The 17,455-nt window shown below is 42.2% G+C and overlaps 1 protein-coding gene across 2 annotated transcripts in view; it reads right to left on the reverse strand.

The window, feature by feature from the left end:
• The window catches only part of LOC121875464 (B-cell lymphoma/leukemia 11A-like), a 92,487-nt gene extending 79,231 nt beyond the window's left edge, over positions 1–13,256 (reverse strand). For both annotated transcript variants that reach the window (XR_006090611.1, XM_042380033.1), the window contains exon 1: positions 12,690–13,256. Coding sequence is in view for 1 of the 2 variants with exons in the window: in XM_042380033.1 (XP_042235967.1) it covers positions 12,690–12,819 (130 nt within the window). In the remaining variant the exon portion in view is untranslated. The remainder of the gene's footprint in view (positions 1–12,689) is intronic.
• Positions 13,257–17,455: the final 4,199 nt, after the last annotated feature.

The raw sequence follows: 17,455 nt of genomic DNA on the forward strand, positions 1-17,455 counted from the left end.
CCCGAATCTACTCATTATTGAACCTGGACCCCGGCTGTCACATAAAGCATCGCTGGCGAGAAATTAGTTCCTTATTCTATCCCCAACACGGAACAACGGGTGAGCAAGGAGGGGTATGGGGGGTGTGGGAGTGTGGGGGAGGGGTGCGGGAGTGTGGGGGTTTCTAGTATAGGGGGTAGTGTATTAGTCGTAAGGTGTAGGTGCTGGTGTAGGTATTCAGCGGTGATGTTGAAGGTGTTGGGTGTAAGTGGTGGTGGGTGGGAGGTGGATTAGCGAAGTAGTGTAGGAGTATGAGGGTGACAAGGAAGGAAGGAGAGAAGGAAGGAAGGAGGGAGAGAAGGAAATACAATAAACAGATAATAACAAAGAAATGAAACATAAACAGATACAAAATGAAAATAATACTAAAAAAAAAAACTACAAAATCTACGCCACGGACCCGCCCGATTTCAGTAAAATAATCACTAATCATTACTAATTTCAACTACGGGACTAAAACAAATTCATCACATGTTAAAAAAAAAAGTGTAAGTGGATCTCCCTGCACTTGACTACCCGTTAGGAACACAGTGAAGAGGAATATTTCAGGACAGAAGGAAGGGAATGAATACGTCCAACGCTGCAACTCTACTTCCCGTCACTTCTCCTCCCAAGATAGTACCCATTCTGCAGCTGGATCGACTTGGGGCGCCCGAATCATTGGCTGGCAGCGGGACTCAAACCAGTGAGAGAGAGAGAAAGAGAGAGAGAGAGAGAGAGAGAGAGAGAGAGAGGAGAGGGGGGGGTGTGTTGCAGGTCATTCAGAAGACATTAATATATAACAATAACTTGATGGTAGAGCCCGTGTAGGTGCGATGGAGCAGACAGCCTCACAGCCCATCGGGAGTTAGTTGGCGCAGCGTGGGTGGGGGATGGGGAGAGTCAGGGCGGGCAGACTACCTTCCTCCTCGATATTGTTGCCACGGGAACCTCACCGCTAATAAGTATCACATGAAAATACATTCTTCTAAATAGTAATAAACGTTCCAATATTCTCACTACGCGAACATGCTACCAAAAATCATAAAGTGTTAAGTATATGCTTCTAAAAAAACAAAAACATAAATGTATCAGTATTCAGGTAAGGACTAATTATTAATTCCAAGTACATGTTTCTACACAGAGACGAATACTCAAATATTCATGCTGGCGGCGCTTTGCTACTAATAGTTATTGCTTGTAAACACATGCTTCTAAACAGTAATAAACATTCCAATACTCTTACCGCCAGTAGTTAGCTTCAGTAAAAGTTTCCTTATCGTTATAAAGTTTTAATTACTCTGCTACTAAAATCCAGCGACCTGTATTCATTACCCACACGTACATACTTCTAAATAGCCATAAACAAGTCAATATTCTTGCTGCCTCAACCTGAATTCCCATAATTACGTGTTGTAAGTACACGCTTGTAAACAGAGATAAACATTCAAGCGTCCCCGCCAGCCAGACCTTACGACCCACCCACTAGTATATACAGTGATATAATACCAAGTAAACAATTAATTCACCTTATATATTTACTGTAAGTGTGATTATGTAAATATTGAATTAAATATCATTAATCACATACAGTACATACGCTCTTAATTAAATACGTAACAAATTATAATTCCTTTGATATGTATAATATTTAATAACATTTCTATCAAAGCAATACGAGAAAATTAATATCACAACACTTAGGAAACACAAACCATCAATGTGTTTCTGATGGCGGGGTGGATGGGGTACAAAATATATAAATTCATCAATCAGGCAACACAACCCCAAATAAACACACTTCCAAAACAAGATCCCATCGTGAGCGTGGACTCAATCCCACATCTGTAGTCTCAGAACCCCTTCGATTTCCAGTAAGCCTGTGCCTGCAGCCATATTGTCCCTGGTTCAATTTACACGGCTGGGTGGGTTGAAGCTTACCTGATATATTGGAGTGGTTTGGGGGAGTCGTGTACAAACAAGGGATTATGCGGATACCGGCTACTAATTATCAACAAGCACAGCCAATTGTCTAGTGTGTGGATAGTCTTAGACACTTGTGGATACAGGGAACGGTGCGGACTGCCGATGATAATTACTGAGGCGTAGGGTGGTGCGTTGTGTGTGTGAGTTTGTTTGTGTGTATGTGTTTGGGTGATATGTGAGTGTGTTTGTGTTATGTGTGTGTGTGTGGCTGTTTGTATACGAGTGCTCTGTGGTGGATGTGTGCGTGTGTGTACGTGCGTGTATGTATATGTGCGTTTGTGTGTGTATATGTACGTGCGTGTGTTTAGCAAAACGTTGTAGTAATTTAGAAAAGTTAATATGACGTTTGGAATGACGTGTTGTTACTCGAATAAAGAAGAGAAAGGGAGAAAGACGATAAAAAGAAGAGAAATAGTAAAACGGCGACAATAAAAGAGGAGAACAGAGAGAAAACACGATGGCAAAAGAGGAAAAAAGAGGAAAATACAATAATAAAACAGGAAACTACGATAATAAAAGAGAAAAGGAAGAGAAAATGCAATGAAAATAAGAATACAATTATAAAAGCGGAAAAGGAAGAAAAATACGATAAGCGGAAAAATACTAAAAATACGATAAAAGAGGAAAAACAGGAGGAAAAAAACAACGATAATAAAGGCGCAGGAAAAAACCCCCCAGAAGAATGGGACGCGGAAGCCAGGACAGAACAAGACAACACAGGTAAGGCTTAATAATGACACCTGGGCCACGGGGGTTAATTGGAACCCGCGTGAGAGTAATCTGTATCGCGTTTATTAGTCGCTGTGGTGGCCAGGTGGGAGCTAGCAGGTAAGCCGCAGCCGCAACCACCACAACACAACATCAGTCTCATCTCCCTTCTTCCCTTATCTGTTACTCCCTTATTATCTCCCTCAATCCCTCCCCTCCCTTCCCTTTCTCTCCCTCAATCCCTCCCCTCCCTTCCCTTTCTCTCCCTCAATCCCGCTCTTGTTATGTACCACAGCTACGGGTCGGTTGTTCGGGTGTTGGGGTCATCATCATCATCGCTCATTGCTGGAGTTAATTACGTCATCATCATCATCATCATCATCTACGAGATTATCATCATTGTCATCATCACTATTATCATTGTAATCATCACCCGCTACGGTAATGAAAATGATCGTAATTACCGTCATTATCATCACTTACCTGTGTGATTAAGGTGATAATTAGCGCTATCAACACCTGTATAAACGAAAGCATCAGTATAGCGGTCACCTTATTATAAATATCGCCTTACATATAACAAAACCTCCCTACAGCGTCAACCTCCCAATAGCGACCACCTCGTTATTACAACCCAATCTTTACAGGAACCGATTCGTGAAAGCAAAAACCTCTTTATAAGGACCACTTCACTAATATAAATCTATTCTCTACAGCGACCTTATCGTTAACAAAATTCACTCCTAATAGTGACCACCTCATTAAAACAATCTTTTAATAAACAATTTCTCAGAGATAACTTTATAGCGATTATTTCCCCATGACTTTGCCGACCTTCCTTCACAAGAGACCACCATCTTACAACAGTCTCCTTCATATAACGAGCGTCTTCCGGCAAGGACCAGCTAAACTATCCGGCTCGTAACAATGAGGGAATAGTGATACTGTTATTCACATCCGGTCATCTCGCTTGTTGAATGCAAGAGATCAAGGCCAGTTAGAGAGAGTGTGTGTGTGTGTGTGTGTGTGTGTGTGTGTGTGTGTGTCGGGGGAACAAGGAGGAGGGGGAGAGTAGGTAACTGTCATCATCATCAACTGTCTAAGTCACCATCCTCACCATCATCATCTCCACAAGTCACTAACCATCACCACCAATCATCATCCTCTCCACAAGTCATCATCTTCACCATCATCTCCAAAAAGTCATCACCATCACCCCCTCACCATCAACGAGGCATCATTAACAGCCAATTACCCCGTCACCAGGTTCACCATTACTCCGTCACCACTCCTATACGCGTGAAAAACCTGTCGGCAAACAACCATTCATTATTGGCTTGTCATAGTGGCGCTGGTTCTCTCCCCGTCTCTCACCAGGACACCCGCCCGACGCCACAATCCTCCTGCATCACTATCCCCCATCACCATCATGAGTGCAGTACTCCATCATAACACCATCACTATATCCTTCTATCACCATTATGATTCTTCTTCTTCATCTATTATCACCATAAACTATCGTCACTATCATCATCTACCAACTCGTATTGTGGCACCATTATCACCATCATAATCGATGACTCTTCTTCCTTCTCTTTCAGTAACTATCACCATAATCCTTTCAGTTCATCACTATCACCACCACTATACTACCACCACTAACTACCACCATCACTACCGCCTACTAACACTACCACCACCACCACCACCCATTAACAACCTCACTACCAGCATCATCGTCTTCAGAAACATAAAAAAGCGGATGCATAAATTTCGTAGGCCGTGAGTCAAATAGGCCTACCCTAATTTGCGCATAATTTATAGTGACTTTTATAACCCAGCAACAGTTTTTTCTTTCCGGTTTAAAAAGGAAAAACAAATATAAAAAATAAATCGCGTTCTGAGAATAAACTACTTGGGTTTATTTTCATTAGTAAATTGGTTTTTTTTCGGTATATATTACAAAAATATAGACAATTATTAGGAGTGTTATCATACACGTTAAATTATTATCCTTTAATAATCACCAAAGTTCTATATATGAAATAATTATCCTTTAGCATCAATAAAACTCTAAAATTCAAAAAAAATTAAAAATACTTAATTTCTTTATATACGGTAATTAACCTCAAAGTCATTATTACTCCTATACTTAATTAACAAACAAAAACAAAAGTATTTCCTAGACACAATTAACATGAAACAACAGCTGTTCTTTGACATGTAAACAATAGCAATAAGAAATTCGAAAATACTTCTAGAAATCTCAGTAATAGGAAGAGAAAATAAAGGAATTGGGAAGTGAAAATAAAGGAATTGGGAAATGGAAATAAAGGAATTGGGAAATGGAAATAAAGGAATTGGGAAGTGAAAATAAAGGAATTGGGAAATGGAAATAAAGGAATTGGGAAATGAAAATAAATAGGAATTGGGAAGTGAAAATAAAGGAATTGGGAAGTGAAAATAAATAGGAATTGGGAAGTGAAAATAAAGGAATTGGGAAGTGAAAATAAAGGAATTGGGAAGTGAAAATAAATAGGAATTATGGCGAAAGAGAAAAGGTAAATTATAATTGATAAATGTACTCAAAGGTAATAGTCACAGGTACTCAAAAGTCAATAGCCGCAGGTACTCAAATATAATAGTCACAGGTACTCAAATGTCAATACTCACAGGTACTCACACAAAGGTATAGTCACCTTACAACTACCATTAATTATCTGATATCTACCTGGCGCTGACTTTAGGGGTTTACCTGTACCCCCCCTACCCCTCACCCCCGCCCATCCCTTACCCTCTACCCCACCTCCCGTCCGCCCCCCTCATCCCCCCCGCCTGCCCCCTCACCCCGACCCTTAACCAAATTACCTGTACTAATTACGGTTGACGTCTCCCCTAATTAAAGAATGAACGTAATACATAAATAATCGTAAATGTAATGGATTTCAGTTTCATCAGTAGAATGACAGTGTTCCGGGTAATGGTGTCTCTGTGATTATATTGATGGTGAGCTTGGTGAAGTGATGGTGATTTAGAGGTGTGTGTGATGGTGATTTGGGTTAAGTGATGGTGATTTTGGTAAGTGATGGTGATTTTGAGGTGGTGATGGTGATTTTAGTGAATGATGGTGATTTAGAGGTGATAGTGATTTAGGTAAGTGATGGTGATTTAAAGGTGATAGTGATTTTGGTAAGTGATGGTGATTTTGAGGTGGTGATGGTGATTTGGATTAAGTAATGGTGATTTTGGTGAAGTGATGGTGATTTGGTGAAACGATGGTAACCTTACCTTACCTAACCTAACATAACCTAACCATCCAAGCATTGAAATTATTCTCATACATTTAATTACAAAGATTAAAACTGACTAACTTAAAAACACTGAGAAACAAAACTAAGTAATTAATTAAAAGTTTTAAGATTTAATTTCATCTTTACTCAAGAACTTAATCTACGGCGTCTTGCAGGGTGGTGTACTGGGGTCTGTTTGGTTTACTCAGTTTCTAGGTAAAGATCCATTGAAATTCTTGATATTTCCTAAAGAATCTTGGAAGGAAAAGGATAGGTTAGGTTAGGTTAGGTTAGGTTAGGCTAGGCTAGGTTAGGTCCATCTCTTAACAACAGCGACTAAGCTATCTGGGCCTCGTGAGAATTATCCCAATATACAGTATATAACTCTAAATAAATACCGATATATACTGAACTATACCGAGATCTGAGAATTAGAAATATACCGAGTTGAAATATTAATAAGAAATGAAGAAAGTATAAAAAAAAAATATATATATATATTCTAAACTGTTTACTGTGGTTGTTACTGTGGTGAAAACTTGTGCTGTGGTAGCCATCTGTACCAACACACACCAGGACACAGCGGGAGATATATAATTATATACGATGCATTGAATAACATCTGTTTGTGATATAGTTACAATTTATAGAAGTTACCACATGTTGGTTGAGTGTATCCTGTGTTTAATAATAATAATAATAATAATAATAATAATAATAATAATAAACAGCAGAAGATGACACCAATAACATTATCCACTAATTAGGGGGAAATTTCAACCTTTCTCGCCACTCTCCCTCGCCTCACTCGCCACTCAAACACACACCTACCTCGCCACACTAACACACACCTACCTCGCCACTCTCCCTCACCTTCCTCTCCACACCTACTTCGCCGCTCTCCCTCATCTTACTCGCCACACCTACTTCGCCGCTCTCCCTCATCTTACTCGCCACCTTTCCTCGCCTCCCTCGCCGCCAACACCTCAGCAACACAGAGTTAAGTCATTTCAACCTTTAACCCAACAGAAGCTCATAAGCCGCTGCAACATTGACATTTTATACGTAATAATTCTCAGTCATTACACTTTATGTTACACGAGCAGAAGTTTATTCCCCTTTCATATAAATCACGTCACTTTATTACAATTCATTACGTCGTTTTTATCATCATTATCTTCGTCTCGTTATCTTCGTCATGTTCTTCTTCGTTATCGTCTTCTTCTTCTTCTTCGTTATCGTCTTCTTCTTCCTCACTATTACCATTCTCCTTTTAATTCATCATAAACAAAGCCTCGGAAAATTAGCCATAAGACAGTACTGGATGGTTCAGTTCTTGTGAAGCTTCGAATAAACAATGAGAGGAAGTGAACCATTAAAATCGAACTTGGGAAAAGAAGCCTCTGGCGAATGGACACAAAATCGGTGGTTTTCATTGGTGGAAACCGGTGCTAATAATTTTAGACAGACTTTAATGCACACTTAAATCCTCCCCTGTGATTGGCTCTCCGGGGCCGTAATGTCGTTAACGGGGGAGCCTTTGTCCAGTCCTGCCTCCGTTCCCTGGCCAAATGGAACTCCCAGGCTAGTGTATATATGGTCAGTAATACAATTTGCAACACGTGCCACAATTCTCTCACTATATATGTGTTACATAATCCCAATTCACCAGTCAATATTTATATATTTTTTTCCCTCGTAAGGTTAACTTCAGGAAGTTCTTCGACTTCTCTTAGTTCTGGATTATGAAACTGTTTGTTAAAGTCGTAGTCTTGAGGTTTTTTTTCTCTCTCTCAGAAAGTTTTCGGATGCGTTCGTACGCGGCTAACTGCGTGGGTGGGGTCAGGGTGAGAGAGGGAGGGAGGGTACAGGGGTTGGATATAAAGGGGTGGGGAGGGATTCGGAGGACGTGAAGGGTCGTGGGGGGTGAGACAGAGGAGAATTTTGTGTGAGTAGGAGGAAGAAGAGGAGACGAAGTGAGGGGGAGGGTTGGAAGAACGAGAGATTTAGGGATCGAGAGGTGACGAGAAAACAGGAAGAAGGGCGTGAAACTCCGCAGGTTTTAACGCCATAACGCCGCCACTTACGCGAAAGGCGGGAAATGCGTGCAAACATTACCACCCTCCCTTACCCTATGTGTACAGTATCACACACACACACACACACACACACACACACACACACACACACACACACACACACAGCATCACCTACGTAATAAGAAAAATCCACACGCTAATTAGTACGTAATTGGTAATCACTCAAACCTTCCTTCAAAGACTCATTCGCTTTAAGGGTGAGTGAGAAGACAGTCCGTAATAAAAGTATGGAGAGTATTTTGAGTGCACGCGCGTGTGAGTATGTGAGACACGCGGGGAGAGGAGGGTATACTACTAACATACTCCCACATGCTAATGATAAGAGACTAAGAAGTGATATACATTAATTCGGAAGATAAACACGGTAATTAACACGGGGATGAATATAAGTGAAGACAGATTAGGTTAAGTTAGGGGAAGAAGAGGAAGAGAGAAAGAGAAGAGACAAAGGGAGGGAGAGAAGAGAGAAAGGAAGAAAGAGAGAAAGGAAGAAAGAGAAAACTAATAGGATGAAAAGTAGAAGAGAGAAAGAGAAACATACGGACATACACATCAAAAGAAGAAGAAGAAGAGCGAGAGAGAGAGAGAGAGACAGACAGACAGAGATAGACAGAAAGAGACAGACAAGAGACAAGACAGAAAGAGACGATACATGGATGACCCCCCCCCCCCTTCCTTCACTATCTCCCTGGTAATCTCTCTCAGGCCATAACACAGGAGTGACCAATTTACCCTGCTCATAGGGACGCCATACATATACATTAATTTCCACTAGGGTCATCCTCCAGCCCTCCCATCTCCTCGAGGGGACGAGCAGAGGGGAATTGAGGGGTCATTCTCTAGCCTCATTGATGACTTGATTCCTGGGCACTCGGAATAGGAATGAGGCGTTTGGGGAAATAGTCATTGAGGATATATAGCTATTGAGAATATATATGTATATACATGTATTGGTATATGCAGTACATGAATATTCCTGAGTTTTTTTTTTTTGCCACTAATGATACAAGTTAATTTAAAAGGGATTCTTAAAATACATGCCAATTGTTGTTGTTTATAAGAATCCATTTATATATTCCACTGGGGATATATGTATGAATCATATATATGTATACAGGAGATAAATACATTGATTATACATGGAAGAAAATGAACCAAACCCTGCAACAGCTTTATACATAGTTAAAAAGATGCTGTCAAGAGGCACCACTTAACATGAACCTTAACATACGCTGTCTATCATGCTGTCTATAGTAGTTCTGTCAAGAGGCACCACTTAACATGAGCCTTAACATACGCTGTCTATTATGCTGTCTATAGTAGTTCTGTCTAGAGGCACCACTTAACATGAACCTTAACATACGCTGTCTATAGTAGTTCCTCCATGTATAGAGGTTAATAGATGCTGTCTATAGATGGGCCATATACATAGATATTAATAGATGCTGTTTACGCGGTCCCATTACGTGCATGCTAATATAGGTTATCTAGAGTGCCTAATTAGCTAATGGTTACTGTGTCTAATGAGTTTTCTTGTGTAATCCAATGTGTGTGGGTTAAGCTTTGCCTCTATAGGAATACCATATGCCTTTGTATGGAGAGTAATGGATAATGCCTTCTGAAACTAATGTCTTGATGCACATGCTTAGGAATACCGGCCAAAGAATGCGATTAGGTAGAGGTTGGAGAGAGAGAGAGAGAGAGAGAGAATTTAAAATGAGAAGATAAATACAAAATTAAACGTATCTAGAATGGTAATACAGTGTAAACAAACTTAAAACAAATAAATAAGACAAACAAACCATATACTGTATAGACCTCCACCACGAGCTCTGTATATGGTTAATACTCGATTCATTTCCTGACAACAACATCCATGGTCACCAAAAAACGGGACGAACGTGGTGTAAACAGCTCACATTAGCGTGTCTTGGTAATAGATATTCCCCATTAACGTGTTTTTAGCCCATTAACGTGTTTTAGTAATCGACGTCTCCAATTTGCGTGTCCCAATTCAACATGGACACGTACCATGTCCCTCCACCCCACCACACACACAACAACCGGATATAATATTAACACAACTCCATCCTTCAGGGCATCCGGCCTTCTGTACATCTCCAGTTTTGTCAATCAGTTAACACGGTTGTCCAACAAACTCAATCTTGTCGGTAAATACTGTACTGGGGTGTTCTTTCTTGTTCTTGTTCACACAGTTCTTGTTCTTGGTAGTGGTGATAAAAGCCTTCGTACTGACTAAGGACTTGTTACCTTTGTCTTTAAACACTTGGCAAGTCAAACAAAATTGATAAGTTTTACACCCTGGCCATACAACACCTTCCCTGTTTCTCATTAATCGTGGCCCCGTCATCCACCCGATCAACGCCTCCCTCCTGCCCATCCTTCAGTGCAGGAAATAAGCAGCAATTAATGTAATTCTCCACACGAGCGGCCCTTGCCCTTCCCCCTCCGCCTGATTGGTCTTGTGGACACGAGGGGCAATGAGCATGATACTAAATTATCAGGCGTTCTCCTGCTTGCCCCGGGCGAACCATCGCCAGCTGACCAGACAGACAGAGACAGACAGACAAACAGACAGACAGACACATGATGAGGTGTACACTGATGATGGTGGATATAAGAAGTACGTTTCTCGTCACTTACAACCCCTAACACGAGTTAAAAGAAACAAACTTTATCTAACCAACTACAAAAGAGGAAGAGATATTTTGTGAAGTTTTATTGGCAGCAAGATTTTGACTATAAGTTTACCACCAAGTTACTAACACTGAGCGGAGCACCACACACACACTGCCCTTACCACCTCTTGTGTTACAGCTATCATCACCGACTTGTTGACATACTGTAATTTGAGATGTTATATGAACTAGTAATAACAAACATCTTCATTAAACGGTCTGTCAGTTCAATAGCGACACAGACTACATATAGTGAAATATAAACACCATAACTGACACTGTACACGAAATATATCTCTGTTATGGTGATATTAATCTATTCTTTCATAACAAACTGATAATAACTTTTTGAGGGGGGAGTTCAGACAGGTTTTCACAGCCCCATAAGCCAAAAGAAATAAGCATAATACTTCCTCATTATCATTGTACATTTCACCGATATAGGAGTAAAGAAATATAGTTGGATATAACGTAACACATCGGTTCTTGATGATGATTTGTTATAGGAATGCTTATAACACCGAAGTATGTCAGGTATGTTACAAAGGTATAAACAGCGTAAAGCACACCTCGGTACCCAAGTGACATCCGCTGAGTGTGTGTGGCGTTGTTTGAGTGTGTGTGTGTGTGTGTGTGTGTGGATTTTATTCATATGTCACTTGCAATTGTTGTTGTACCATAGATCATAACGAACACCACTATAAACAATGACCACTACCACCATCGCTACCACCATCGCTACCACCATCGCCACCACCACCAACTCGCATCATCCAAATCTGGGAAATAACACCTCCAGACTGTCAAGAACTCTAATAACCTTGTGCTCTCGCTGAATATATAATGACTCACTAGTTTTATAATCTGTTATGAGGAATATATCAAGGCGTGTGTCAGAACTCCTGCTTATCAACACTCATTGTGCTTGGACTCGTAAATTTATCATTATACAGATCTTTGGTTCATTATATTTCTCCTCGTGTTCATCGACTGTTTGGATACATTTTCTCCCTGCCAACACAACCATAATATTCAGAAGAGTATGAATGACGGCAGCAGGCGGGGAGGCGGCTGGCTGGCTGGGGGCGCGGTGTGACCCTCCCTATGTGAGTGTGTGTGTGTGTATGTGTGTGTGTATTTTTTTTGCTGGTGCTCAACTCGTGCAAAAACTACTCCGTTGCCGATCGCACGTCACCGATGTGTGCTGATGTACCGACGTCACTACCCCTGGTGTTGACTGAGTCTTTGTCTTACGCCACGTGCTGAGGGGGCGAGATGCGACAGACACCTTCTTTCAAGACGATGGCCAAGACATGTTATTGAGGAATGTGCTGGAGGGTTTGGTACACTATAGACGGGAGTGTTGCGGTGTGTGACTTACTGTGGGTGTGACATTATTGTTTTGCGTGTTAGAGGGACAAACAAAATCCTTACTTTAGGAACAATTTCGTATACAATTTTATCCGTGATGTATAGTGACCACTTGAATCATTAGTTCGGCCATAGTAACCTGTGTCTGGTAATTATTTGAAGGGTTTTAATGAAGGAACAGTTGCGTCGCGCGGAGTTATTTAGTCTTGTCACGTCGCCCAATGAACCACTCTATTTATACATATATGGAGACTTATATTATCCGATGCCGAGTGATACAAAACTGTTATTATTTTTTTTTAACGAAGATCGAGTATAATATAAACATCTTCTATAACACAACAGAGACAAAGTTCAACAATCAACTACACCTCAACCCGAGCGGGATTGTTTACATACACGGTCTTCATAACTCAGGACAACACTCGTGTATATGTTAAATAACTCACATGGGTGTAGAGGTGAGCTAGTGAGACAGTGTACACAAGACGTGGACTAAGACAAACACATCACCTCACCTTTCTTTCCTTCGTCCTTCTTGATCTCGCCTTTGTCGGTCTCTGGATTCTTGAGGAACATGCTCAGCAGAGCCAGATTGCCCGGGTACAACACTTCCATCTTATCCGAGTCAGGACTGCGGAGTTTCATACAGGAGGTGGCTGGTGTGTCCTGGCCCTCCTCAGTATCATGCCCTCACCACCTCCCTCAACACCACCACACACCTTCACCACCTTCTTTATCTCTCTCTCCTGAAGGTAACTTTTTCAATTTCTTTGCTTCACTTTTCACAACAAAAACCAAGTCGAGTTGGGGTCAAAATCCCCCAAATTCTTCACCTACACGGTAGATTCTCTTACATCATTATTCATCACCAATTGATTAAAAGTATCCCGTGAAATAGGTGTCCGCAGGTCAGCACAGGTGAGTCTTGGGCCAGGTGTGGGGATGACACTAAGCGGTGGCAGCGTTAGAGCCGCCGCTGTGTGCCGCCGCCTGGGTCGGGTGCCAGTGGTGGACTGAGCGGCAACTGGGCGGTGCGGCAGGTCCGTGCGCCGCTATGTCCGCTGGGTGACTGAGCAGTGGTGGCCGGCGGGTCCTCCGTCCACCCTCCCGCCCTGCCTCAGCGGACCCGCCACGACCCCGCCACACACAGGCACCCACACACACACACATACGTACACACGCACACGTACATACTCCCCTCATACGCACATTGACACACGTAGATGCATTTTTACCCTTAATATTCAGCGGTCACGGGAAATTTTCCTCCACGGGTTTTATCCGCGGCCACCTACACATAGCCCAGCAGCCCCGACCTGTCTCCTCTACCTGTTATATAAAATGACACCTGAGTCAGTAGGATAGTATTAATACCCTGCACATCACTCTTACGCCACGATCTCCAAGTCTTATTCTGTGGGCCCAGCGGATACTTCTAGTAGACTATCATATAGCTGTTTCACTCCCGTGTGAGGGAGGGCAGGCAGGTGGGCCGCGGGCTGGCTGGCAGGGGGTGAAGAGCGACGTGAGGCAGACAGTTCGACTCGGGCGGTGGCGGTCTCTGGCGGCGGCCGACAGCAACACCTCCGTCACCACCACCAACAACACTCGCCGCTGCTCAACCTACCCACCTTCGCCCTGTCGTAACCTCGCTCTAAAACGGGATACAACTTTTGATTTACCGGCCAGGTTGTGGGGCGAGATGTCGTGGGGAGGAAGGAGGTGGTGATAACTGGCCACCTCGGTGAAGGAGGTTATCACTTGCTTTGATAATGGCTTCAGATGTCGCTGGTGGAGTCTGTAAGTATTTGTTGACATTAAGAGTTCGCTACTGCAGCCATGAGAGCGACCTGAGTTGACGATCTCTGTGATGAACCGACGTAAAGGTTAAGTCATTACATCTTCACTACAACCCTGTCAGCTCCCCACAAACACTACAGCTCTAATTATTATTCCTCTCTCATATTAAAAAAAAAATTCAGATGACTTACCGAAAATCTGTTTATGCAAATTATTACAACGACTCGACGGAAAAGTACGAAAGCAATTGTTGGAGATTATTTATACTGTCGACCCACACAGACACGAGTCCTCCCCTTGTTTACTTGTGCTTACGTTGACCACAGTGATCACCTCGAGCACGATAATAATCCTATAATAATCATGAGTTATATACAATAATCCACGGAAGGCCAGTAGAACCCGGTAACAAGAGAAAGAGAGAGAGAGGGTGTGTAAGAGAGAGAGTTGCTCCCGGCACTACGCAACTGTCTTCCCTAAAGAGACTTAACAAGACGCCGAGAAACTTAGTTCACGTAAAGTTAACCAGTTTCATTCATAGCGCGACCCCCTCCCTCCCTCCCTCCCTCCCCTGCCCGACCCTCTCCCTCCCAGCCCGTACCCCTTCTCTCGTATCCCCCCCACTACCAGGTCCCCACTCCCCCACCCCTCCCCCTCCAGCCGTCCCCTCACCTACACCCGGTGCTGTGGGGAGACCAAGGCAACTTTTTAAAGCTATTGATTTTAATATTCACTTTTAACTGATGTTTGGGAGTGTCGGAAGCTTGGAGCTCCAATCACACGTGAGAATGATGCTCCTGTGGGTCATGGGAGGATGAGTCTCTACGAATGAAAAACCTCGTCTGGCGGTACATCAACGTTTACCAATTAATGAATGAGAGTTGAGCAGACTGCCTCATTGTCTCACTCTCAACACCTCTCTCTCTCTCTCTCCGTCTCTTTCCCGTAATCTCTCGTACTCTCTCCCGCTCTTCCTCCCTCCTTATCTTTCTCTCACTCCTTCCCTCTCCCTTTCTCTCACTCTCGTCCTCTCCCTCCCACTCCCTCTCTCCATCTTTCCTAATCCCTCCGTCTCTCTCACTCACTCCCGTCCTCTCTCCTGTTCTCCCTCTCCCTCCCTCCACCTCCCTCTCACAGTTTTATAGTTTGACGCATTCCTCTCCATACAAGACGTAAACACACTCACCCGACTCTATTATGCAGGGAGACTCGGCTCGACCTGACACTCATTGGCACCAGATGCGCTACAGGGTCCTACTGTTTGGTTCGTGTGTAACTTGTGTGTTTACATTATCGCAGAGGAGACCATGGAGGCTTCCCCGTCTGTCAGGCCCATCATAGTGTACTGTGAGCTCTGGATGTCGTGTGCAGATAAGCGAGATGCAAAGTATACTCCTGTGTCATGCATAAACAAGGAAAATGCACAGTATACTTTCTAGTGTTATACTGTATATAAGCAGGCAAAATGCAAAGTATACTCTTGTGTCATGCATAAACAAGCAAAATGCACAGTATACTTTCTAGTGTTATACTGTTTATAAGCAGGCAAAATGCAAAGTATACTCTTGTGTCATGCATAAACAAGCAAAATGCACAGTATACTTTCTAGTGTTATACTGTTTATAAGCAGGCAAAATGCAAAGTATACTCTTGTGTCATGCATAAACAAGGAAAATGCATAATATACTGTATACAAAAATGCACAATATACTCTCGTGTCATGAAATAACAAGCAAAATGCACAGTAAATTTCCTTGGATATCATGTGTGTCAGTGTGTATATGTTCACTGTGCATTTAAAGTGACATACAGGACAGCTTACTCTCACGGAAAATATATAGTATAATATCACCACCGCAGTCATTTACAACCACGAGGATACAAGGTAAACTTTCCCGGCGTTATGTGTAATGATAAACCAGCCGAGTTTACCCTGAGTTTATATAATACCTGCCTTGTTTATATACATGCTGAACTGTATACCTGCATTGTTTATATACATGCTGAACTGTATACCTGCATTGTTTATATATATACATGATAATTTTACTGAATAAATATCTATTATAACAGGTTTCGCAAGCCCGGGGTCTCACCTGAAGATTAACCCCTCCAGTTTATTTCACCTGCTAATTAAACACCTTAGGTTAGTATTGTTAGGTTAGGTTAAATTGGGTTAGGTTAGTGTTAGATTAGATTAGTACTAAATTAAATTAGGTTAGTGTTAGATTAGATTAGTGCTAAGTCAGATTAGGTTAGGTTAGCAATAGGGTATTTAATCACCAGGTTGAAATAAATTGGTGGGGTTAATTATCTTCAGGTGATCCGCCCAAGGTAATGAGGGCGATGTAACTGGAGGCAGAAAGACTCGCCGGAAGGAGGAATCTTGAAAACACTAACCACTTCTTGTCATTCTGGCTATTATACTTTATCAACTGGGGTTAAGTTAGGTTAGTGTTTAGTTATGTTAGGTTAGGTTAGGCTTCTGAGAAAAATTAAGGCTCATGGTATCGAGGGGAAAGTTTTAAATTGGATAAAATCATGGCTCACCGATAGAACGCAGAGGGTCAGCGTAGATGGTGTTATATCCGAATGGGGCCGTGTAACCAGTGGGGTTCCCCAGGGGTCAGTAGTAGGCCCACTCTTGTTCATAATCTACATAAACGATCTAGATACTGGGATCAGCAGTGACATAAGCAAGTTTGCGGATGACACCAAAATAGGGCGGCAGATTAATTCAGGGCAGGATGCAAATGCATTACATGAGGATCTAAATAAACTGCAGGGGTGGTCTGAAAAATGGCAAATGAAATTCAACACCAGCAAGTGCAGCGTACTTAATATTGGAAGAACAAATACTGATAATGTATACAGCCTTAACAACATCAACCTAGAGAAGTCGACTTGTGAAAGAGACCTAGGGGTACTTGTAAGCCCGGACCTACGGCCTAGAAAACAGTGCGTTAATGTTCGAAATAAGGCAAACAGAGTATTGGGTTTTATATCTAGAAGTGTAAGTAACAAGAGTGCAGAGGTCTTATTGCAACTATATCTTGCGCTAGTCAGGCCGCACCTCGATTATGCGGTTCAGTTCTGGTGCCCCTATTATAGAATGGATATAAATTCACTAGAGTCGGTGCAGCGAAGAATGACGAAAATGATTCCGGGACTTAGAAACCTTCCATATCAGGATAGGTTAAAGAAACTTAACTTGCATTCCCTAGAAAGACGAAGAGTGCGGGGAGATATGATAGAAGTATTTAAGTGGGTGAAAGGAATCAATAAAAGGGGATATAGATAAAGTTCTTATAATATCCGAGCAGGATAGGACTCGGAACAACGGATTCAAGTTGGATAAGTTTAGGTTTAGGAGGGAGATAGGAAGAAACTGGTTCACAAACAGGGTGGTGGACGAGTGGAACAAGCTTAGCAACTTTGTAGTAAGTGCGGGAACTCTGGAAAGTTTCAAAAGGAGGCTGGA

The sequence above is a fragment of the Homarus americanus genome, unplaced genomic scaffold (assembly GCF_018991925.1).
Source record: "Homarus americanus isolate GMGI-L3 unplaced genomic scaffold, GMGI_Hamer_2.0 scaffold40333, whole genome shotgun sequence".
Lineage (NCBI taxonomy): Eukaryota > Metazoa > Arthropoda > Malacostraca > Decapoda > Nephropidae > Homarus > Homarus americanus.